At 35.2% G+C, this 26,534-nt stretch overlaps 1 protein-coding gene across 6 annotated transcripts in view; it reads left to right on the top strand.

Annotated features, from left to right (window-relative positions):
• The window catches only part of TASP1 (taspase 1), a 260,013-nt gene that overhangs the window by 57,211 nt on the left and 176,268 nt on the right, over nt 1-26,534 (top strand). For all 6 annotated transcript variants that reach the window (XR_855856.3, XM_002918481.4, XM_034639847.1 and 3 more), the window contains 2 exons: nt 819-898; nt 18,497-18,603. Coding sequence is in view for 5 of the 6 variants with exons in the window: in XM_002918481.4 (XP_002918527.1) it covers nt 819-898; nt 18,497-18,603 (187 nt within the window). In the remaining variant the exon portion in view is untranslated. The remainder of the gene's footprint in view (nt 1-818; nt 899-18,496; nt 18,604-26,534) is intronic.

Below are 26,534 nucleotides of genomic sequence, written 5' to 3'. Positions count from 1 at the left end.
GAAAACTAATGAGCAGGCACAAGTTCAAGGAAACCCATGACTAGCTGGCTGATATCTTTAAGAAGTTGTCTATGGAAGGAGATGAAGTGATTGATTATGATGGTAACTGCTTGCTATTACTGTTAGGGAATGAATGGAGTAGTTAATTATCCTGCATGCTTTTTGAAATCTTTGAAAAATAAGTTTTTTACAGTTAGCTAACAGTATCCTTTTATTTACTTCTTTATGTTGCAGTTTAGAGCTTAAAAAATTACTTTTGGTACACACCATAGTACTTACCACAGTAGAAATGATCTGAGGGTCGTATATATAGGTCATATGTATGTTTTTGTTGCATCAAGACTTGCAAATGTAAGTACATCTCATTGTTTTGGGGCATCTCTAGATGTACCCACTCATTTTGAGTAGGTCCAGTTGTTATAGTAGGCAAAATTACCAAATCTGAAAACACTCACTGAAACTTTGATTCTTAACCTGATTAAATGGATCTGTGACCATGGTGATCCAAGATAAATCTTAATATTTTCCACTGGGAAATCAACTTTTTTTTTTTTTTTTTACTTGTTATGTCGAATTTTGCCAATTTTTGGTTGGTGGTTATTATAAATGAAATTGTACCATTTTCAATTGTAAAATTTCTAACTTGGGGAAAAATTTAAAATTTGGGGCATATAGCCATATCATTATTTTGAGTAAACCTAGAATTATAGCTATATGCAGGACATTTTTTTCAGTTGCCTTACATATGATTTATATTTATTGAATATGTAGGAGAAGGTGATACTGAATTTTTAAAAGAATAATTTTTCTGTTGTTAGCTTTTTAGTTGGAGAAGGAGCCTACAGATGGGCAGTAGATCATGGAATACCCTCTTGCCCTCCTAACATCATGACCACAAGTGAGTAAAAACTTTTCAAAATTAAGCTGTATTGGCATATATACCTGGAAGTGTTACATTGCTTTAATCCACATATACTCTGATATTTAAGACAGGAAGCTTATATGTCGAAGTATTTATAGTTAAAAGATACATAAAAAGTTATTTGATTGTAAGGCACTTTTATATTCCTGAGGATCCCTCCATTCTCATGCCTTTATAAAAGTATTGCTAAAAGATCCCTTTTAGATTACTTAAAATAATTATTAACAATAAAACCTTAATACTGTCCCCTCAGAGAGAGAGAAGAAAACACAGGTCAACATTTATCTGTCTGTATATCAAATTAAAAACCACACAAATACAAATAATACCCCAAAAGAAAAATGATCACAAGTCGTAAATAGATAATGGAACTAATAGGGAAATTCAAATGAGTACATGTTAAATTTGATCCCTCTTAATTTGTGAAAGAGTTAAAAATACTGTATTACTGGTCATAAATGTGTGATGAAATGAACATTAGTACATTGTAGGTACAAATATAAATTGGCAGAAATTTTGGAGGACAACTGAGTAATGTAGAGCAAAGCCTTAAACTTAACTCTGTTTGTAAGGAACTTGACATTAGAAATACAGACAATAGTTTATGTAGTTCTCAATAAGCATTTTTAAGAATATCAAAAAATTTTTAAAAATCTAATGTCTAACAGAGAGGACTATAAGTAAATTATCATGTGATGAAATGTTATGTAGTAACTAGAAATTGTTGTCAAGACTAAGGTCTGATATGATTAAATCTAATGACTTTGAAAAATGAAAAATGAGTTGTAAATATATATGTGTGAATGTGTGTTTTGTATGTCTATTTTAAAAATGAAATCATGACTACATATTTATGCATAAAAGACAAATATTGAAAACATATACTACTTGTTTTTTAAATTAAATTGTTATTTTCTATCATAGTAATCTATGACTATAAATAATCATGAAAAAATGGGGAATTGTTAAATCCAAGGAGACCAAGTTGTATAAAAAATAAATGAATATATATCATTGCAGGTATATAATAAGGATCAGTTCTTTTTTTTTTTTTTAATATTTTATTTGGTAGAGAGAGGGAGAGCGAGCACAAGCAGGGGCAGTGGCAGGCAGAGGGAGAGGCCCTGCCGAGCAGACTGCGGGGACGTGGGGCACGATCCCAGGACCCAGGGATCATGACCTGAGCCAAAGGCAGATGCTTAACTGATTGAGCCACCCAGCCTCCCCTAAGGATCAGTTCTTAATAACATTATATTCAAAATGAGCACTCATGTAACTGAACGTTGTAATATAGGGAGGCTGGAGGGAAGGGAAATACATGCATGGTAGGCAAACTGGGAATATGGGAGTTCTAATTCTCATAGTCCCTACCACTAATTCAGCCTTAAAATCTTCCCAGTGGAATTTATGTAGAGTTTTTATGTCACCCAGACAAATCTGGTCTTTTGGTAGTTCCATTTTGTTTTTCTTTGGAGACATGTGACTTGGCACCTTCAAGTCTAGAATGGGTGCTCAGTAAGCCTGCTGTGTGACTGTCATCCCTGGTCTTTACCTCACCATCATTTTGGATTTCCTTTTCATCTCTCCAATATCAGATTCTCTGTTTCCTGAATCTCACGGTTTTTTTCTCTCTCTCGTTTTATTCCCTTATTTGGTATATGCAAGACTAGAAATCGTTTTCCCTAGGTTTTGAAGGAATTGTTCTCTTATGTTCTAGTGTTCAGGCTTGCTGTTATGTATTTTGATTCCCAGTTCTTTGTGGTGTATTTTTCATCTTTGGAAGGAAGTCTTAATTCCTGTGTTCTTAATATAATGAAGCATCTTGGAATGGGTCTTTTTTTATTCAGTATGCCTGGTACTCACTGAATACTTGAGTACTTTTAATCTGGAAATTCATGTAGTTTAGTTTTGGGGAAAGTAAAAAAAACTGTGTATTAATCTCTTCCCTTATCTTTCCTCTATTTTATTTTTATAATTTCTATGAACTGGATGTTGGATCTTATGCTCCAGTCCCTTGTTTCTTTTTCAAAAATTATTTTTTCTCCTTTTTGAAATCTCTTTTGTCTTGCTGTCTCAGAAATGTCTTCAGTTTTATCTCCTAGACCTTCTACTTCTGATGAATTTGTGATTTTGGCTTTTGTTTTAATTTTTAGGGGTTCGTCTATGACTAATACCTTTTTTTTTAAAGTAAGCTCTAGACCCACGTGGGCTTGACCTCATGACCCTGAGATCAAGAGTCGCATGCTCTACTGACAGGCACCCCAGTGACTAATACTTTTAAAATGTAGTGCCCTGTTCTTACTAAATGAACTCAGTATTTTCACTCATCTCTCTTGGGATCATTATGGTTTAAAATTTGTTATCTGCTGTTTTTGTTTTGTTTCAAAACAAAATGAAATCAATGGTATTGTTTTGTTTGTTTCATACATGTTAGCAAATTTTTCCAGCTATCTAGTGCTAGTCACCCCTTGCTGTTTTCATACTCATGAGTATGGTACTTACTTACTTTATTTATTTATTTATTATTTTATGAATGTGGTACTTAAAAGACATTTGTAAGCTTTGTGTGCGATGGCAGGTCCTGTTGAGCGCAAAAGGAGTGGTGTAATCAGGCTTTTTTGTTGGAGGAATTTCTGGGTGTTTGTTCCCCCCAACAAAACCAAATTTTGTTTTTCTTTTGGATTAGGGAAAGAGACGTTTTTCCCAGGTCTTGCAGCTCTATAGCCAGTATTCTGGTGCAGAACAAGGGAAGCAGCTGGAGATCTCACCTTTTCTTTTTTAGACTTTTATGTAGAACACTGTTTTAAGTAGAGCCCCTGATGATACCTGCCCCCATGTGTGCTGGATATCCACTAATTTGGGGCCCGTATGGTTGAGTGTCTCTGAAGAGTTTACCTCATATTTTCTGCAAGCATGCGGAGGGGATTTAGGCATCTACGTGTTTCTTCTTGACATTTTCCACCAGTTCTCCTAATTTTAGTCCCAAACTGGCTTTCAGAAATACCAGATGCCTTCTATTCTAAGCTCTTCTGGTGTTTCTTTGGCAGGAATTTGTTTACTGTGGTGGAGAGTAGTTTGCTTTGTGATGTCTTGGCTACCAGGCATCGGGATTCATCTTCCTCTCCTCAGTCAGTAATTGTCCATTTGCGTTCTGTTTTCTGAAATTGTGTTGATACTGCCCTTTTTATCATCATCACTTGTGTGTGTCAATCTTTTTTCTCCCTTAAATTTCTTTTTGGTAAGGTTTTAGTAGGGTGTGGAAATGAACTCATTCATGTGTTCAGTTCGCCAATTTTACTTCAGAACATTTATATAAAAAGGTGCTATAAAATCACTATTACTAGAATATTTTGCAGGATGACAGAAATATTTTTTGACTATACATTAGTATTGTCAAAATAAGAAATATATATTTGTATTATGCCATGGATTTTTTTATATAACCAACAAGAAATGTTCTTTGAATAAATAAGGTATTCGAAAGTTTAGTGATTATATTCATCTTTTTTTTTTTTTTTAAAGAATAGTATTGACTTGTGGTGAATTTGGAAGGAGAAATTGTTACTATTACTTAGATTAAAAAAAAATTAAGGGCACTTGTCTAATCCTCAATCAAAATTAGCTTGTATACTGGTACTTAATGATGTGCTTTGAACTTGATTACATTTTGTGGTGTTGGGAGGACATCATTGGTAGGTTTTTATCCCCTTACAGTGTTCCAAAAGTTTTCAGAATGTCTTTCTCAGGTTTATTCTAAAATAATCTTTTACATAGTTTCTCACATACTTAATATTTCATTCCCATATGTAGATGTGAATTTCTATTTGGTATTAGTCTCTTCAGTCTAGAACAAGCATTTCTGGTAATGAGGTAGGTGTAGTGGTGAAAAATCAGCTTGTCATCTGAAAAAATCTTTGTTTTGCCTTTACTTTTAAAATATAATTTCTTGTTGGATACAGATTTCAGGTTTTTATCTTTTAGCACTTTTTTCCCTTTTTTTATCGTGGTAAAAATATGTAACGTAAAATTTACTATTTTAACAGTATTTAAGCATATAATTCAGTGGTACTAAGTACATTCAGTGTTGTATAACTGTCACAACTATGCATTTCTATAACGTTTTTTATCATCCCAATTAGAAAACTCAGTACATATTAAACAATAACTACCCATTCCCCCTTCTCTTCAGGCGCTGGTAACCTCCATTCTACTTTCTTTATGACTTTGCCTGTTCTAGGTAGCTCTTATAAGTGAAAACATACAGTATTTGTCCTTTTGTGTCTGGCTTGTTTTACTTAGCGTAATGTTTTCAAAGTTCATCCATGTTTGTAGCATGAATCAGAATTTTATTCTTTCTCTCTTCTTTTAGGAATTGTTTTTTATCTTTGGTTTTCAGCAGTTTAACCATGATATGTCTAGGTGTGGTTTCTTTGTGCCTTGTTTACTGTGCCTGCTGAATCTGTGGTTAATGTTTTTAATCAAATTAGGAAAACTTTTGGATAGTATTTGTTTAGATATTTTTTCTGGTCCATAGTCTTCATCATTTGTTTCTGGAACTTTCATTCTACTTTTATGAAAACACTTGACACTGTCACATGTTATTGAAGCTCTTATTTTTTGCTGTGTTTTGCCTTTGTGCTTACTATACCAGTCAGAATTCTCTAGTAAAACAGAACAAATAAGAAATAATCTATCTATCAGATTTATTATAAAGAGTTGGCTTTTATATTTAATACAGTTACGGAGCCTGACAAGTCCCAAGATCTTCAGGGTCAGCAAGAAGCTGGAGACCCAGCAGAGCCAATGGTGTAGTCCAATCCAAGTCCAAAGGCCTGGGAACCAGGAGAGCTAGCTGTGTACTTTTAGTCTGAAGACTGGCAGGCTTGAGACTGAGGAAGAGCTAGTGTTTTAGTTCAAGTGTAAAGACAGGAAAAAGTGTTCCAGTTTGAAGGCAGTCAGGCAAAAAGGATTCTTTTATTAATGGGAGAGTATGCCTTTTAGTTCTGTGAAGGCTTTCAACTGACTGAATAAGGTCCACCTACCTTAGGGAGGGCAGTCTGTTTCAGTCTACCTGTTTAAACGTTAATCTCATCCTCATCAAACACACCCTCACAGACACATGCAGAATAATGTTTGACCAAATATCTGGGCACCCTGTGGCCCAGGGAGGTTGACATATAAAATTAACTATTATACTTCCATTTGTATGATTTCTGTTGAATTGTGTTCAAGTTCACCAGTCTTTTCTTTTGCAGTGTCCACTTTGATATGAACCTCATGTAGTGATTTTTTTTACAATATAAATACTGTATTTTCAGTTCTAAAGTTTCCCTGTTTTAGAAGTTTCTATATTTCTCCTGAAATTCCCCTTGTCTTCACTTATTATATCCATTATTAACATGTTTATTGTTATTTTAAAAACTTTGATTGCTAATTCTAAAATCTAGGTCACTGGGAGGTCAATTTCTGTTGAAGTTTTTTTTCCTTGACCCTAGATCCCATTTTTTTGTTGTTGTTGTGTGTCTCATATGTTTTTTTTTTTTTATTGCAACCTGGTCATTGTGGATGATATGTTGTAGAGATGTGAATTTGTTGTATTCCTTTGAATGATGTTGAGTTTTGTTCTAGCATTTAGTAAAATCATTTGTAGATCACCTTGATTTGTAAGAAAGTGAGTCTATTTCAGTTTTCTTCTTAAACTTAGAGTTAATCCTTGGTACTAGCCTGTGGTCTTTCTTCCTAAGATATGGCCTTTCCCAGTTTTATTTGAAAGTCTCAAACTTGAAACTTTGTCTCTCCTACAGCAAGTATTTTTCAAAATCTTTGTCAGCTTTTCACCTGTTGTTTTCCTCACTAAACCCTATAGAATCTTGCATCTTGTATGAACAGTTAAGGGCTTATTCAAGAATTTGAAAGGATGTTTACATAGATTTGGGGGCTTTCCTTTTTTTTTATGTGTGTAGTTTCTCCTCACCAGGTTTCCTTCCTCAATTTCTAGCTGCTTCAATAGCCCCTAACACCTTTTTTCTCCATCTGGCAAGACTATATTTTCGATTTGAGATCTTTTTGCTGTACATCTGCGGTTTTGACTGTAGTGCCTCATGGGGAAAGCTGTGTGAATGTGGATCTCATCTCGTATTTTTTTTTCTTTCAGTGGTTGAATCCTCTTCTATTTCTTCCAGCTTTTGGTCACTAGCCTTCAAATAACTTTTTTTTTTAATTAAAAAAAATCTGACTACAGTTTGTAATTGTTATTGGTCTATGGGTTAGTCTCATATAAGCTACTCCATTACCAGGAGCTGGAACCTGTGCTTTGTAAATGTGTACTATTAACGGATATAATAATATAAATAACAAATATGAATTTACAAAATATAATAAATTTCATATTCTAAAAGAGAGTTGGTTACTTAAACATTATATCTGTTACTTTTTAATTGTGTGGTACAGGAATATGTTACCTTTTTAAAAATTAGAGCATTCTACATAAACCTAACCTTCCTCTTTACTTCCTTTCCCAGTCCCAGCCTCTCCTGTCTACTCCCATAACCAAACTTATTTGTTGATTTGCTTCTTTCTGTGTCAACAGAAATGCTGGAATATATAGTAGTAGTATTTTTGTTAGCTTTAGATAATTGTTATCACTATAGTATCTTTAGTAAGTTTTTAGATAAGTCTTATCATAATATGATGCTTCTAATTTTTTTTGTTAGTCATCAAAATGTATTTTGAGATCTCTCCACGTTGATATATATAGATCAATTAATTTTTAAACTGCCAAATAGCATGTACCTTATTTATTTAGATATTTATTGATGGGCATTCAGGTTGTTTCTGGATTTCGCCATTACCATTGTTGATTTCACAAATATTCTTGTACATATCCCTTTGTCCTTAAGTGTTTTGTTTATCTAGTGGAAAGTAGATTTGCTGAATCAGAATGTACATTTACCATTATGCTGGCTATTGCATTTCCCCTCCCAAGACATTTACTCTTTGTCTGTTTTTGAGAAGTCTGTCTTTGTAAAGTTGCTGCCATTATTGACCATGTAGTAGCTCAGAGTATAGGCTTTAGAGGCATATATCTTTCTGTCACCATGGGCAAATTACCTCCAAGAATCTTTTCTTATGGAGAGATTATGATTACTTGAGATAACATATAAAGAATTCTTATTCCAATTTCTGGCAGAAATTGTTAACATAGAAATGCTCGAATGTTAACTATTAATATCATTCTTACTATTATTAATATGTTGGATATGAAAATGATCCTGGTGATGTGATTTTATCAGACTTTAATAGGTCTAGCTCTTTAGCACTGACTTGTGATTTTAGTGATTGATCCTATCTGGAGTTAGGTGTAACCATTAGAGCAGTGGTTCTCAACTTTGGCTGCATATTAGAATACCTAGAGAGCTTTGAAAAACTCTGAAGCCCTGGCTACACCCAAAATCAGCAACTCTGTAGCGGGCACCCAGGCATCCGAAGTTTTTGAAGTTTTGCAGGTAATTTCAATATACGTTCAATTTTAACAATGTCTGGGATAAAGCTTGTACGTGCTTTTGAGTCCTTCCAGATGATTCATTAAAGTTGAAATTGAAAGGAAAATAGTTTTGTTGTTTCTTGGTAAAGGCCAACCTTAAATAGTTTGTGCTACAAAGTTACTACAATCTATTTCTTAATTTTCAGCTGCTTTATGCTTTGATTGGACCTAAGGTGTATGTTTCAATATAACTAAAGAGTACATTGCAGACATTGTTGTATCCTGTCAATTTATGGGCATGATTCTGCCACATGGAATCCTGTTTTCTTTTTATTGGCTGGTTTCTGTTCTTACAGTTTTTCTGCCTTTGAGTAGGATACTTTGAAAGACAACATGATTGATAAAACATTTTATGTACTAATTTTAGAATTTTATTGTAACAGGTATGTGATATATCAGTACTTAACTCTTTAGTATGGCCAGTTATGCTGTTTTAAATTTTTTATTTTTAGGTAATTATAAATTCACATGCAGTTATAAGAATTAATACAGAGAGATCCCCATGGATCCTTTGCTCAGTTTCCTTGAATGTAATAATCTTGCAGAACTATAGTGCAGTATTATGTTTGGGATATTGATGTTGATTTAGTCAAGATGCAGAACACTTCCACCTTCACAAGAGTATCTCATGTTGCCTTTTTATAGTCATACCCACTCACTTCTATGCCTTCCTTAACCCCTGGCAGCCACTAATCTATTCTCCATTAGTATAATTTTGCTGTTTCAAGAATGTTATATAAATGACATCATACAGTATATAACCTTTTGCGAACTGGCTTTTTAATAATTCAGTATAGTTCCCTGGAGAGTCATCCAGGTGGTTGTATTTATTAATAGCATGTTCCATTTTATTGCTAAGTAATCCTTGCTATGGGTGTACCACTGTTTGTTTAACCATTTAACCATTGAAAGACATCTGGATTGTTTCCAGTTTGGGGCTGTTATGAATAATGCTGCTATAAACATTTGTGTACATTTTTTTCTGCAATTCTTTTTGAATGTCTTGACAAAGTACACATAACATAAAATTTATCATCTTAAACAATTTTTAATGGTACAGTTCAGTGGCTTTAAGTGTATTCACATTTTTTGTGCAACCATCACTACCATCCCTCTATAGAACCCTTTTTATCTTTCAAAACTGAACCTCTGTACTTATTAAACAGTAATTACCTATTCCCCTCCACTTAGCCCCTGACAACCACCATTCTGATCTCTATCGTTAAAATTTGACTACTGCAGTTACCTTATATAAGTGGAACCGTACGTTATCTGTCTCTTTATGACTGGCTTCTTTCACTTAGCGTGATGACTTCAAGGTTCATCCATGTTGTAGCACCTGTCAGAATTTCTTTTTAAGGCTGTGGGGTACCTGGGTGGCTCAGTCAATTAAGCATCCAACTCTTAATCTCAGCTCAGATCTTGATCCTCAGGATCTTGGGTTCAAGTCCTGCATTGAGCTCCACACCCAGTGTGGAGACTACTTAAAAACAATAAAATTCTTTTTAAGGCTGAAAAATATTCCACAATATATATACCACATTTTGTTTATCTATTTACCTATTGATATATACTTGGTTGCTGCCAACTTTGGCTCCTGTGTATAATGCTGCTATGAACACGGATGTGCAAATATCTGTTAGAATCCCTGCTTTCAATCCTTTTGAGTACTAAGAAGTGAAATTGCTGGATTTTATGGTGATTCTATTTCCAGTTTTTGGAAGGACCACCATACTCTCTTCCACAGTGGCAACACCATTTTAAATTTCCACAAATAGTGCACAAGGGTTCCAGTTTCTCCATATCCTTACCAACACTTGCTACCTATTTATTTTCTTTAAATAATAATCATTCTAATGGGCATGAAGTGGCATTTCATTGTGGTTTTGGTTTGTATTCCCTAATGCTCATGATGTTAAACATTTTTCATGTGCTTATTGGCCATTTGTATGTCTCCTTAAATGTCTCCCAAAAGGGGAAAAAGAGAAAAGATGAAGGTGGGAAAAAAGCACCAGCCTTTTAAATTCCATGGAAGTCAATTCATTTTGGAGAGGGAGGGCATTGCAACAGGGGGTGCATGCCTCTGTGTCTGCACCTTGTGACCAGTACCAGCAAGAAGCAATCAGAGCACATATCCTAGTATTTGGAGGACAGGGTCTTCCAAGCTGGCTGTCACAGGCTGTATGCAGTCTGCTCTAGGAATACATGCATGGTTGTCTGCCAGAGGGATGGGGATGGGGAATGGGTAGATGCTACTGCAGTAAGAGCTGAAATTGACCCCAACTAACCACAGTTTACTTCAAGCCTTCCTTTGAAAGTCACAACCTTAAATAGACTCCAGAGTTCCGTAACGTTGCATTAGATTCTGGTCGGCCAGTTATTGTTTAGGTGGGGAGATGGATTCCTGGCACTTCCTACTTTGCCATCGTCTAACTCTTATTGTTTTGTATTATATCATTCTGATTTAAGGATATTAATCCTGTCTCGTAGCTATTTGCATATACTTAAAACATTTAAATAAGTTATTACCTTTGCATGTGATGTCTTTTGCCTTATGGGTATTTTAAATTTTAAGTGATTATATCAGTCAGCCGTCATTTTAACAGGTTCTGGCTTTGATAACATTGTATGGAAAATCTTCTACTTTAAAATTAAAACCAATTAAACTAAAAAAATCAAGTCTCTCTCAAAAAACCCTGGTAGTTGACTAGCCTATATTGTTGTGTGATGGTTTAACTTTTTTGGGCCCTTTTTTTTAGATTTTATATATTTAAATCATTACTACTTTAAAGATTTCATTTTTATGTGTAGTGTGAGATAGGAATCTAATCTATTTTTCCAAATAACATTATGCCAAGACAGCTTATTGAATAACATATTCATTTCCTACTGGTATGAAATATCACTGTTTTTCTCAGATTCCATTAGAATATACATGAATTTGTTTCTGAATTTGGTGGTTAATTCCATTAACTTTTTGTTTTGTTTTGTTTTGGGTTCATTTCTTATGTCATTACTACAGTATTGTTTTCAGACTTCTTGGTTAGTTTACTTCTGGATATTTTGCAGTTTTGGTTGGTATTGTAAATAATATCTTTCTCCATTTTGCTTTTTTAACCTATTTATTGTGAACTCTTGTAGACATACCTCCTGTAGGTAGACAATGATTTTGGCGTTATAACACACTTACAGGTTTTCTTGTACATATATTCTGTATCAGTTGGCTTTCTCTAAATACATGAACTGTAGTAATTGCTGGATCACTGTGTGCCTATCTTCATCTTTACCAGATGATGCCAAAGTATTTTTCAAAATGGTTTTTGCCAATGAATATAATTGTATTTCACATATGTATGTTTGTGTATGTGTGTATATAGGCATATACACATATTTTTGCAGCTATGTTACTAAACCCTTTTATTAATCCTTATAATTTATTTGTAGATTCTGGTTGATTCCTAAATTCATAAACACGTCATTTGTAAATAATGATAGTTTTATTTCCTTCTTTTGAATCTTTATACTTATTTTTTCCCTTTCATATTGACGAAGGATCATCAGTACAGTTTAATAGAAGCAATGATAATTGTACATATTTAAGTATAATGCATTTGATTGAAAATTTAGTTATATGTTATATTTAGGGAGTTTTATTTTGCAAGATTTAAATTTGTTAATGAATTTAATATTATATTTTTGTTTATTAAGAGGACATTATTTTTTTCTTTTTTTAAAATTTAAATTCAATTAGCCAACATATAGTACATCATTAGTTTCAGATGTAATGTTCAGTGATTCATCAGTTGTGTATAACACCCAGTGCTCATCACATCATGTACCTTCCTTAATGCCCATCATCAAGTTACCCCTTCCCCTCTCCTGCCTCCACTTCCACAACCCTCAATTTGTTTCCCAAAGTCAAGAGTCTCTCATGGTTTGTCTCCCTCTCTGATTTCTTCCCATTCAGTTTTCCTTCCCTTCCCCTATGATCCTCTGTGCTATTTCTTATATTCCACATATGAGTGAAACCATATGATAATTGTCTTTCTCTGCTTGACTTATTTCACTTAGCATAATACCAGTTCCATCCACGTTGATGTAAATGGTAGGTATTCATTCTTTCTGATGGCTGAGTAATATTCCATTGTATATATGAACCACATCTTCTTTATCCATTCATCTGTTAATGGACATCTGGGCTCCCTGCATAGTTTGGCTATTGTGGACATTGCTGCTATGAACATTGGGGTGCATGTGCCCCTTCTTTTCACTATGTCTGTATCTTTGGGGTAAATACCCAGTAGTGCAATTGCTGGGTCATAGGGTAGCTCTATTTTTAACATCTTGAGGAACCTCCATACTGTTTTCCAGAGTGGCTATACCAGCCTGCATTCCCACCAACAGTGTAAGAGGGTTTCGCTTTATCCACATCCTTGCCAACCTCTGTCATTTCCTGACTTGTTAATTTTAGCCATTCTGACCAGTGTGAGGTGGTATCTCATTGTGGTTTTGATTTGTGTTTCCCTGATGATGAGAGATGTGAAGCATTTTTTCAGGTGTCTGTTGGTCATTTGTATGTCTTCTTGGAGAAAAGGAGGACATTAATTTGTTAGTCTAATGAATTATGTTGATTTTTTAAAAATATTGAAATAGCTTCATATTTCTTGTATTTATCACGTACTATATTATGAAAGAATTATTTTTTTTTTTCTTTTGCTATGATTGCTATATATTTACTTGCATGTGTTAACAGCCCCACAAAAGGCTTTGGTTCATTGGCCTTTTTATTTTGACGAAATGGCACTCCATATCTAGTAATGCTTTCTGCCTTGCAGTCTACTTGTTTGATATTAAAATAACTGTAGGGGCGCCTGGGTGGCTCTGTCAGTTAAGCTTCTGACTCTTGATTTTGGCTCAGGTCATGATCTCAGGGTCATGAAATTGAGTCCCACATTGGGCTCCGTAGTGAGTGTAGAGACTGCTTAAGATTCTCTCTCTCTCCCTCTCCCTCTTTCCCTCCCCTGCACTTGCAATCTCTCTCTCTAAAAAAAAAAAAAAAAAGAAGAAATAAAAAATATAACTGTAATAGCTTCCTTTGGTTAGTGTCTGCATGTATATCTTTTTGTTTTCAATCTTTCTGTGTATTCTTATATTTAAGATGTTGTCTCTTCGAAATGGCACATATATATCAAAAATTTTTTTGGGGGGGCGCCTGGGTGGCACAGCGGTTGAGCGTCTGCCTTCAGCTCAGGGCGTGATCCTGGTGTTATGGGATCGAGCCCCACATCAGGCTCCTCCGCTATGAGCCTGCTTCTTCCTCTCCCACTCCTCCTGCTTGTGTTCCCTCTCTTGCTGGCTGTCTCTATCTCTGTCAAATAAATAAATAAAATCTTAAAAAAAAATTTTTTTTTTTGGTGATCTTTGTATTTTATTTGGTGCATTTAGTCCATTTACGTTTAATTCAATTACTCCCATATTTGGGTTTGAATCTACTCTTTTACTGTTTGTTTCTTATTTGTCCCACATGGTCTATGCCTCCTTTTGTATCTCATTTCTTGCCTTCTTTAGTATTATTTTCTATCATTACATTTTCTTTTTTATTAGTATGTTTATATTACCTTCGTCTCCACCCCCCCAGAGAGAGTGTGAGGAAAGGGGCAGAGGGAAAGGGAAAGGGAATCTCAAGGAGGCTGCACACCCGGCATGGAGACTGAGACACAGGGCTTGATCTCATAACCCTGGGATCATGACCTGAGCTGAAATCAAGAGTCAAATGCTTAACTGACTGGGCCACCTAGGTGCACCTGTATTGCCTTCTTTTACCATTCTCTTTGAATTAACCTAGAAATTTCAACATACATACTTGACTTATGAAAGTCTATTAGATACTTTTATTATTAGGTATTTTTTACCACTTCTCAGACAATGCAAGGACTGTGGAATACTTGAATGAACTACATTTAACATCTTCCCAACTTTTGTGTTTATATTTTAAACTCAGTATGCATTTAAAACAGTGGGAGACATTATTATTTTATTTTATAACAGTCAGTTTTCATTTAGTTTGCCTATTTACTTTTTCCTTTGCACTTAATCCCCTCCATCTTTTTTTTTTTTTGTCTTTCAGATTCCATTTTGTATTATTTTCTCTGTTTCTGAAGAACACCCTGTAGTATCTTCATTACTACAGGTCTTGTTGGTGATGAATTTGCTCATTCTTGTTTATATAAAACTATTTTTATTTTGCCTTCATTTTTGAAGGATATTCTCACTGAATATAGTGTTCTGAATCGGCAGATATTTCTTTTCAGCACATTGTTGGTAATTAGTCTACTGTCTCAGGCTTCCATTTTTTGCTGTTGAAAAGACTTCTCTCATTTTTACTGCCACTTATTTGAAGGTAACCTGTTTTCCCTCTTGCTCTTTTTAGGTTTTTCTGTGTCATTGCTCTTATTCTTTTTTACTTAATGTATCTTGTTGTGAACTTTTATGTTTTTAATTTAATTTATGGATATTGTTTAGAATTATTATATCTGTAGATTAGTGGGTTTTATAATTTTGGAAAAATTCTTATTCAGTTTTTTATTTTTATTTATTTTATTTTTTGTTTATGTGTTTTATTTATTTTTTAAAAGATTATTTGTCAGAGAGAGAGAGAGAAGGAGCACAAGCAGGGTGAGTGGCAGGCAGAGGGAGAAGCAGGCTCAACACTGAGCAAGGAGCCCTATGCAGGACTTGATCCTGGGACCCTGAGATCATGACCTGAGCTGAAGGCAGGTGCTTAGCCGACTGAGCCACCCAGGTGTCCCTCTTATTCAGTTTTTATAAAACATTATCTTTATCCCATTCTTTTACTTCCATCTTCTGAAATTCTGATTAAACACAATATTAGGCCTTCTCATGTTATCTTCCCTGTTTCTTAATGTTTCTTCTGTGTTTTCTATCATTTTATCTCTTTTAGCTGCATTCTGGCTAACTTTTTTCTGATCAGTCTTCCAATTAACCCATTCTGTTTTTCTGTAGCCTATCAGCTATGAAACATGTACACTGAGATTTTTGTTTTGGTTATTTATCTTTTCATTTCTAGAAGTTCTGTTTTTGTTTTTTAAGAGTCTGTGCTTTCTTTTAGTTTATAGTATGAACTATAGATGTTTTTCATGTTTTTTGGTCTGTTTTTTAATCATTAGAAGTGTACTTGTTTTATATTTGTGCCTGATAATTCTGGTGTCTGATATCCAAATTGGAATTTTTTCCTGTATGTTCTCATTTATGGTGCCCCATTTTTTTGTGTGCCTGATTATCTTTGACTATGTGCTTATCATTGCCCTTGAATAATTATTTGTGTAGTTTCACCATGCCCTAGAAGGAAGGCGTTTTTCTTTAGATACTATTTTTTGCATTAATTTTTGCCAGTTATGTGTGTACTCTTTATAGGAAAAACAATCATCTGTCTGTCCTTTACTCTCATACTACTATCATATGCAGAACTCTCTACATTGGGGCACCTGTGTGGCTCATTTGGTTAAGTGTCTGCCATCAGCTCAGGTCATCATCTCAAGGTCCTAGGATCGAGCCCCATGTCAGGCTCCCTTCTCAGTGGGGAGTCTACTTCTCTCTCTCCCTCTGCCCCTGCCCCCCACTAATGCGCTCTCTCTCTCAAATAAATGAATACAAATTAAAAACAAAACAAAACAACCTATCTACACCATTTTTGGCGCCAGATGTGTGGGTTTCTACACCAAGCAATTCTTCCATGCCATCTGGGTGTCCTACAATTCATTTCAATTCTGACTCTAACTGGAGTTAGTGTAGACCACGCAGGTTAGGGCTTAGTCTCATAAATCTACCACCTCTCCTAGGTGGTCACTTGTAGTTCTGACCAACTGGCTGTAAATCAGAGGTTCCCATGATCCTCCTTGGGTTCGATTAACTTGTATCATCCTCCTGACATGTATATTTAGCTACCTGGAAGCTCTCCAAGCCTTGTACTTTTGGAATTTTTATGGAGGTTTCATCATGTAGGCATGCTCAGTCCTTAACTCAACTGCCACTACTTCCCTCCTGCCCAGAGGATAGGGACAGGGCTGAAAGTTTCAAGATTTTAATCATGGTTTAGTCTTTCTGTTGACCAGTCTTCATCCTGATGCTGTCTAGGAGCCCACTAAGAAAGTTGCTTCATTAAAACAAAAGACATTCATACCACCCGAGAAATGCCAAGGGATTTAGGAGCTCTGTCAGAAACTGGGGTCAAAGACCAAATATTACAAAAAAGATGGTCCTAGTGCTCTTATAATTTAGGAAATTACAAGAGTTTTAAGAGATCTTTCCAAGGAACAAAGGGCAGAGACCAATATATATATGTTTTCTATTATTTCACACACCATTAATCAGAATCTACTTAAACTTAGTTCAAAGCTTAACATTCCCTGACCCACCCAGGCTACATGTTTGCAAATCTCTATGCAAGGGCTCCAGTCAACTCCAGACTTCTCGGAAGTTTTTATTCTTTCTAAGTCCTCTTATCCCTGTCCTTTTCCTCCTCCTTAATCTTTTCTCCCTCTTATCCAAGACAGTCTTGCTTGAATGTACCTGGTGTTGGAATAGAAGGTAGGAGTGGACTTGCATAGTTCTGAATCAGTTCTACTGTGAGAACATTAGCCCTTTCAGCCCCCAGCTTATTGTGGGAAGTGTCTCTTGTGAAACTCCTACCTCTAATGGGCTCTGGGCTTGTATTATGTCTCTCCTTGATGCCATTTAACCAAACTCATGCGTGCTAGTGTTGGCAAATGCTCACAGTGAAATAATAACAACATTAATCCTCAGTTTACCCCCAGAATTTAGCTTGGTACTTTTTATATGGTTTTTAATGTTTTTAAGGTGGTGTTTCTTCATATTTTATCCAACATTTTTAGTAAATTCAGTAGGAGAATTCCTCTGAATAATTTAGTATGCCATTATCAGAAAACTTTGATAATCTCTTTAGCATTATATTCTAGTTTATAATTTCTTTTTTATCAGCTGAATCTAATTGGCTGTTGAAATCTATATGTCAAGTTTAAAATTTTTAATTATTGTATTTATTTTTAATTATTGTATTTATTTGTTCTTCTTTAAGTCTGCCTGGTAATTTTATCATTTTTCATCCCTTAATCATATTTTCGATATCTTTTTTCTTAATTTCTGTGAACATAAACATGTTTTATGTTCTATATTTTATTCCGTTATTTGAGGCATTTGTAGGTCATGTTATGCTTTCTTATATTTGGCTGGCTTTTAGTCTATTATTTTTGGTGATTTGTTTCTCATGTATTTTGTAAATTTTTTTTTTTTAAACTATGGGCTCATATTAATTGGAACGTGGGAATTCTCTGAGGTCTGGTAAGTTAAGAAGTGTTTTTCCAGGGAGTATTTGCATTTGTTTTTGGTGGGTTTTTGAAGCTCTACAACACCAAAATCGTGTGCGTGCGCACTTGTGTGTGTGTTTATGTTCAGACCACACAGATAATAAGAATTCTCCTCTAAACTTGTCTGAATGTACTTTTTGTTCATGAATATTCTAGTGAGACTTTTCTTCCTTTACATTTATAGCCACAGCTGAAACTTGCAAGTTTCCTGTTTCGTTGTATAAGTGGCCTTTTCTACTTTTCCCTTTCACTGGGCATGTGACTCCTTGAAATTCCTTACTTTTTTTGTGGAAAATCTCTAATATGTTTTCTCATGCTGTATTGCCCCCAGATTTCATTCCTTGTCCTTTATGCACAGAGACTTGCAAAACCAAAGTTGGCAGTAGCATGCATTAGCAGATACCTCTGGGTACCATCTACCTCAGGACTCACTTGCCTATCTGGATTTAACCTTTACTTCTTTAACCTTAGGTTATTTCTCTTATTCTCCTACCACCTCAGTGTACATTGGAAAAACTTTTTTTTTTAACCCTTTATTCAACATTCTTAAGGAGGGCTCTTCAGGAAATCTCATTACCTCATTGCCCTAATATTTCTCAAATGTTATTTTTAATGTTTCTTTTATAGGATTCAGTTTAGCTGCATTTAAAAGAAACAAGAGGAAACTAGAGCTGGCAGAAAGGGTGGAAACAGATTTCATTCAACTAAAGAAAAGAAGACAATCAAATGAAAAGGTCAGGAGGTGTTTGAAATATCAATCATTAATGTATCATAATGATATCTATGATCTGCTTTTAGACATATAAGCTTTAGAATAATACTTTCCAGTAGAAATACAGTGCATGCCACATATGTACTTTTAAGTTTTCTAGTAGCTACATTTAAAAAAAGTAAGAAGAAACAGGTGAAATTAATTTTAATAATTATTTTATTTACACCAGTAAATCTAAAATATCCCTTCAAAAATGTGACCAATGAAAAAATTATAAGTGAACTGTTGAGCTTTCCTTTTTCTTTCTTTCTTTCTTTTTTTTTTTTTTAATAAGTCTTCAAAACCAGTGTATATTTTATACTTATAGCACATTTCAATCATGGCACTAAGTTTTCATTAGAAGTATTTGGTTTGTACTTAAATTTCATAAAATTAACAGTTGAAAAAGTAGGTTTACATAACACGTTATTCTAAACATACTTAAAACTTTCTAATGATTGAATTGAATATGTTTTAAAATTAAAATTAGTTAACTTTTAATAAAATTAAAAATGTAGTTTCTCATATGCTCTGGCCACATTTTAAGTGCTCAGTAGCTACGTGTGGCCCATGACTACTGTTTTGGTTCTTGCAGCTCTAGATGGTGACTCTTAACGTGGCTGTTTAGAGGGTAGAGTGTGTTATAAGGAAATGTATATATTGGATTCATGTAGATTTTTTTACATTCTAATTACATGTCTCTGTTTCTTAGTCTTTTGCATTCTTTGCATTTTGCACGTTAGTGTGCCATCATGAGTCCATGTGTCGCATTTCTTAGGTGTTTTGAGGTGTAGAAGGAAGTTGAAAACCACAACATTCTTGTTCAGCCTGTGGCTTGGGGTTTGTTAGCGCACAATTCATGATGGGTGTCTCACATCACAGGCATTTGATGTACTTTTAAATCTCATTAATGTTCTTTATTGGTTATTCCTTTTATAATTGCTCATGGTTTATGCTTTCTGTCATGGTTTTATATCACTTTATATAAATGCATAATTATCTTTCATAGTGATATATATTTTCCCAGTATGTTGCTACAAGGAACAATTTTTCAAACATTTTGGTACAAATCTTTTCATTTTTCTACCAGAATAGAGTAGGAAATTAGGAGGTGAATGAACAAATTTGTAAGTAGGTCTTGGTGAAAGTGGATAATAGTGTGATCTTCTTTCTTGGGTTTCTGTATCCCATGTGATATCTGAGTTAGCAAATTTAAGACTTTTGACCTTTTAAAAAACTGATAAAATTTGCATGCAGTGAGCAATTTAATCATTTTTATAAATGTGTATATTCGTGTAACCCACATGCCTGTCAAGATGTAGAATATTTCCATTTCTTTTTGTGCTTCCTTCCAGCCAGTCTCCACCCTCTACAGGCAACTGCTGCTCTGATTTTTCTCACCATAGATGTTTCGTATTGTTCTTAAACTTTATATAGTTGAAATCATACAGAAGGTACTCTTTTTGTTTTTCGTTGATTGCACAAAGTGCTTTTGAGACACTTATCACTGGCTCATTCTTTTTTATGTACTGAGTAATTAATATTCCCTAGTATGAATATACTATAATTTGTTTTTCCATTTTCCTATAATTTGTTTCCAGATTTTAACTATTGTGAATAAAGCTGCCCTGAACATTTTTTATAAAAGATTATTTATTTATTTGACAGAGCGGGGGGAACAGAGAGAGCGCACACACAAGCAGGGGGAGTTTTAGGCAGAGAGAGAGGGAGAAGCAAGCTCCCCTCTGAGCAAGGAGCCTCACATGGGGCTGGATCCCAGGACCCTGGGATCATGACCTGAGCCGAAGGCACAAGCTTAACCAACTGAGCCACCCAGGTGCCCCTGGTGTGAACATTCTTGTATGGATTTTTTTTTTCTTTTGACATGAGTTTAGGATTTTTATGGTGAGAAATAGCAGTTGATCTCATGGAGAATATATTTAGCTAGTCTTATTCAGAAGATTCATTTTTTTCCTCAGGAAATATTTATTAAGCAGTTACTCTTGGTATGGAGCTAGGTAACAAGAAAAGCGATGGTGAAAAAGGTAGAGGAAATTCATGCAATAATGAAACTTTACATTTTAGTGGATAGAAACAGAAACATAGAAGTATATAATTAAGTAAGCTAGTTACCATGTTTGGTAACTGATAGGAAGAAAAAAAACTCCCCATAAGATGATGTGATACGTAACTTGGATGTGAGAGACACAAAAGAGACTCAAAGGAAGACTCTTTTAGTTAGAGTGATCAATGCAGTTCTCTCTGAGGACATAATATTTGAAAAATAAGATGAAGAGTCAGTAGAACTCATTCCAGGCAGAATGAACTGCATGTGCAATGGCCCTGGTGGGGAGTTGGCATACTGGAGGAATGGTGGAGAGGTTCAGTGTGCCTAAAGCAGCGTGCAAGGGGAGAATGGTATGAAATGAAGCTGGAGCGGTAGCTGGGTGCTGGCTCCATTAGGATCTGGTAGATCATGGGAAAGAGTTTCCGTTTTATTTCATGAATGATGAGTAGCCATTGAAGAGTTAAAAGTAGTGAAGTGATGCCATCTCATTCACATTTTACAGAATTCTCTTGGGCTGTTTTGTGTCATGTGGATTGAGGGTTGGGGCAAGAATAGAAGTGAGGAGACTAGTTAGGAAGTTATTACAGTTGGGAGGTGTTGACAACGTGGACTGATAAGGATGAAATTCGAGAGAAGTGAATATATCAGGGATATCTGTTGGGAGTTCCTAGAAAGACAGACATTATTGCTGCCTTAGATATTGGTAAGGAAGAGTGAAGAATGAAAGGTTTTAGCTTCAGTGACTGAGTATTGCTATTTACTGAGGTGAGGAGGGCTGGAGGATGTATGACTTCATGGTGATAGAGGTGGGAAATGGAAATTTGGCCCATTTCCCCTTAATGGACTCAGATTAACCAGTACTTTCCATTTTCACCATAAGACATATTACCTGATGCCAACAGCACCCTTAACACCCTAAAGCTAATAGACCATCTTTTAGTGTACCATGCTCCTGTGCTCCTTTCAGTTGAATTATATGCTACCAAGAGCCCCATTATGCTCATTTTTATCATTGTAATTACATAATTAATCAAGTGTCATGTAAACTGATGAATACTGAGTTTAAAAAGAGAGTTGTGGGTTTGAAAACTATGACTGCTGTTTGAGAGCTAACTTGAAAAAATAGATTTGGTTCATAAAAAATTGCCATGGAATTAAGTATAGGCAAGCCAGCTGTAAAAGATTGAGAAAAATAATAAAAATCTAAAAGCATTCTGGATGTGTTGTTAATGTCTTTATGTTCTTGTTCTATTTTAGATAAAATGAAACTTGAAATCATAGGACAATTCAGTGTATTATAGTTTATGTAAGAAAGATGATATGGAACATTTAGTTGTGGGTCTGCATTCAAAGAAGAGGCTTTAGTCTTAAAAATTGGCTAATGAATGAACCTTTGTGTTTTAAATAAAAAGAAAATGTTTAAGTTATATGTACTTGTTTTTGAATGATTCTTCACTTTACCCAGAGAATATTCAACTTTTGAAAAATTTAACCAACCACCCACCATACTGGTTAGGAGGATTTTTCAATAAAAAGCTTGATAAAGCAGGAGGAAAGATTAACTATGGAGTTGGGGTATATGCATCTGAAGCTTTGGACAAATCAGAAGGGAGATTCCCACTTGGAAATTATTGGCATCAAAAGGAATATAAATACATGTGGCTAGATGAGCTCATGTAGGAGTGAGAGAAGATAGGGGTCTGAAAATTGAACCCTGGATCAGTTCAACATGTACAAGTTGGGAAGAGAAAAATCCAACAAAGGAGAAAGAAAATGCAGTGAGTGAGATAGATTATCACCAGGAGAGTGTCTAGGAAACTAAGAGAGGAGCAGTTCAAAGTCAGTCATCACTTGGGTGGAACGCTGCTAAGAGGACAGAGGACTGACCGTTGGATTTAGCAGCTGGAGACTGTGAGCCTAGATAAGGACAGTTTCTGTGACATAGTGGATTGTGGACCAGTGTGGCAGGGGTTAAGCAGGGAGAACAAGGGTACAAATAACTCTTTTGAGAAGTTTTGCCCTGGAGTAGTGAGAGAGAGAGATCTGAGGTCCAGAGACTCTACCATTGTCAGTTATGGTCTATGAAATCAATGAGTAATTTAACATACAAAGACTTGGTTTTCTTTTTTCTTTTCTCTTTTTTCTCTTCTCTTTTTCTTTTTTTTCCTTCCTTCCTTCCTTCCTTCCTTCCTTCCTTCCTTCCTTCCTTCCTTCCTTCCTTTCTTCCTTTCTTCCTGATTTTATTTATTTAATTATTTGAGAGACAGAGAAAGCATGAGAGGGAGGACGGTCAGAGGCAGAAACAGGTTCCCCACTCAGCGGGGAGCCTGATGGGCTATTCCATCCTGGGACTCTGGAATCATGACCTGAGCCGAAGGCAGATGCTTAACCGACTGAGCCACCCAGGTGCCCAAAGGCTCAGTTTTCTTATCTTTAAATGAAAATTGTGATATTCTTCCATAGCAGGGCTGTTATGGGGAACAAAAGTGATAGATGTTTAAGTGCTTTGTGGCTGTCATTGACTTAGTCGGACACAGTAGTCTTTGCCATTGTGACTTTCATCCTTAAAGTCACTTAGCCAAGAAAAAGGAAGGGAGGAAGGGAAAGAAAACTGCTGCCCAAATTAGTTACCCTGGGTAGAGTGTTGTAATGGAGAAAGGGGAGTTGATAAGGGAGGGCAGGTAGTGGTAGATGGAAAGGTTGAATTCAGGCATGATTCCAATAGAGTATTTTAGATATCTTAAATGACAGGAAAATATTTTTAATATTCAGAGTATATGAACTTTAATACCCTAAAGCTCTGTGTTCGACACTGGCCTACAAAAATGGCTGGGACCTAAGCCCCTGCCATTAAAGAAAGATGCTGGCCAGAGGCTTTGTTTTGTAGATGTTTGCTGCATAACCTTGGTACGCCTTATCTCAATAGTAAAGATGATAGAACATGCTCACAGACAGAAAAGACCACCAGATAATGAGCAGGGGGGCAGAAAATTATAATTTTTAAGAGGAAGTATCGTATTTTTTTAAAGAGATATGACAAGAAAGGACAAATATCTATTTTCTAAATCAACCTGTATTAGTTTATTTCTCCTTATCCTGTGTGTATAGTTTCAGCATAGTTTTGGTTAGCCAGCATTGATTGAGGTCCAGGACTACTGTTTGTTGCAGCTATATAATACAATCTGTTAGTTGGTTATATAAATATAAAAAGAATAGAGTGTTTGGTAGCTTTCCTAATGTTGATATTTTTGTTACTCTGTTGAAGGAGATAAACATTATCTTGAAGAGTATATGGTAGAATAAGTCAATATTTTTAATCCTGAAAATAAATCAATTAGACATTTTTGTTGCATTGATATTTCTTGTTTTTCTTTAAAAAAGTAATTGATTGTACCATTACCACAATACTAATAGAAATAAAAATTAAGGCAAGAGAAATATTTAATAGCTTGCTATCTCACTAAATTGTAGTGTTTTTTTTTTCCCCTCAGTCTTTGATCATTTACATTTACATTTGACTTAGTTGAAAGTAAGAATGGTTAACCCGTGGAATGTTTTTGGCGGCAAACAATAGAAAACCTGATTGTGGTTAGGATATGCATATTTGTCTTCCTTCTCCCTGGCCTGTTGCCATATAATAAAAAGTTTGGAGGTGGTTGGTTGCTGGCGTTAGCTTAGGTTTCCAATGATGCTGGAGCCAACATATCTGGGATTCTCTTGAGCCTTTCTCTCATGCCTTTTGCCTTATGGATGTAATATGGCTCCTACAATTTTAGATGTCACATCTGCATTCAAGGTGAGAAGAAGAGAGATGATGGGGGTGGAGAGACTATTGCCAGATGTATCTGTTACTTTTTAAATCTGGGATGCGAAAGTTTTCCAGAGTCTCCCTATAGACTTCCCTTTAGTTATTTTTGGGGAGTAGTAGAGAAGGGGCACAATTCAGTCACTTGGCTATTCTTGGCTTCAAGAGAGCTTAGAAAGTTGAATGGGTTATCCTAACGACTGTCTTATATAGCGCATGGCTTGCTGCTGGACACATCGTCTTCCCAAACAAAGTAGTGGTTTTGTTGTCAAAGGAGGGGGAGGAGAGTGATTGTTAGGTAGGCAATTTATAGCATATAGTGTGGGGCGAGAAAGTTTTTATCATTTCCTTTCCCACAGTTAACATGCCCCTTATTACTATAAACTGATAGTGGGTTAAGAAGCTAATTTACACATAAATCAAATAAAAACACATTTTGTCTTGACTTTTCAGGATATATAGATTTTAAGATACAATTTTAAAACACAAAGAATATAAATTCCTTGTATTGTCTTTTCTTGGTAAGTGGCCTCTCTGTTTCAACCTTGTTTATTTTTCATGACTTAGGGGGAAGACATGCTGGAGAAGGAAACACTTACTATTTAACTGTAGTGCTGTATACATAATATAAAAATAAAAATTGTTTACTCTGTTCCACTTCCCTCTCTTGGTGGACCCAACTCTTCTGGATTTTTCTTTTACCCACTTCTTTCCCTTATGGCATATAGACAGTCCATATTTTGCATGATAGTGCTGGACCATAAAAATGTGCGTGCTAGAAATGTGTGAAAGGGTCTCAATGACAAAAAATTACACTTGTTCCATGACCTTTAAACATTTTTGTCAAAACATTAAAAACTCTTTTACTGTTGGTTATAAATGTATAGAAAAATGATAAAAAGTAAAACTAATATTTAGTATGCTAATTTGAAACATTAGATGCAGTAAGAATTAGTGTTTTGTTTGTGTTAAAAAAAAACTTATCAAGAGTAGTTTGGCACTTCCCTTCTTGTTATGTTACTTATAATATGGAGAGCATCTTTTTATGTCAAGGTGAATTGTCGAACTCCTTTTTAATTTTAGACCAGCTTTCAACATTTTTTTTTCTTTTAATGTTTTTTTATTATATTATGTTAGTCACCATACAGTACATCCCTGGTTTCTGATGTAAAGTTCGATGATTCATTAGTTGCGTATAACACCGAGTGCACCATGCAATATGTGCCCTCCTTACTACCCATCACCAGTCTATCCCATTCCCCCACCGCCCTCCCCTCTGAAGCCCTCAGTTTGTTTCTCAGAGTCCATAGTCTCTCACAGCTTTCAACATTTTATCCTTTGCTCTTCCCGTGTTGTAAAATATCTCTAAGAGTTTTTTTTTCCTTCCTGCCTCCCTCCCTTCCTTCTTTCTCCTTCAAGTTCAGTTTCTTTCATTTTTTTTTTAAAGATTTTATTTATTTATGTGACAGAGAGACACCCAATGAGAGAGGGAACACAGCAGGGGAGTGGGAGAGGAAGAAGCAGGCTCCTAGCGGAGGAGCCCGATGTGGGACTCAATTCCGGAACGCCGGGATCACGCCCTGAGCCGAAGGCAGATGCTTAACGACTGCGCTACCCAGGCGCCCTCAGTTTATTTCTTTATTTATTGAGTTATAGCTGACATACAATATTATATTAGTTTCAGGTTGTACAACATAATGACTTGACAGTTCTGTGCATTACTCAGTGTTCATGATAAGTGTAGTCACCAACTGTCATCATACAAGATTATTACAATATTGTTGATTATGTTTCCTGTGCTGTACTTTTCATTTCCATGACCTACTTATTTTATAACTGGAAGTTTGTACCTCTTAATCCCTTTCATCTATTTTGCCCACCTCCCACCCCCCTTCCATCTGGCAACTACCAGTTTGTTTTCTGTATTTATGAGTTTGGCTTTGTTTTGTTGTTGTTATTTACTTGTTTTTTATTTATTTTTATTTATTTATTTATTTATTTATTAAAAGATTTTATTTATGTATTTGACAGAGACACAGAC

This window comes from Ailuropoda melanoleuca, chromosome 13 (assembly GCF_002007445.2).
Source record: "Ailuropoda melanoleuca isolate Jingjing chromosome 13, ASM200744v2, whole genome shotgun sequence".
Lineage (NCBI taxonomy): Eukaryota > Metazoa > Chordata > Mammalia > Carnivora > Ursidae > Ailuropoda > Ailuropoda melanoleuca.
Note: the sequence above shows the minus strand (reverse complement) of the source record. Positions and strands in the feature narration are given on the sequence as shown.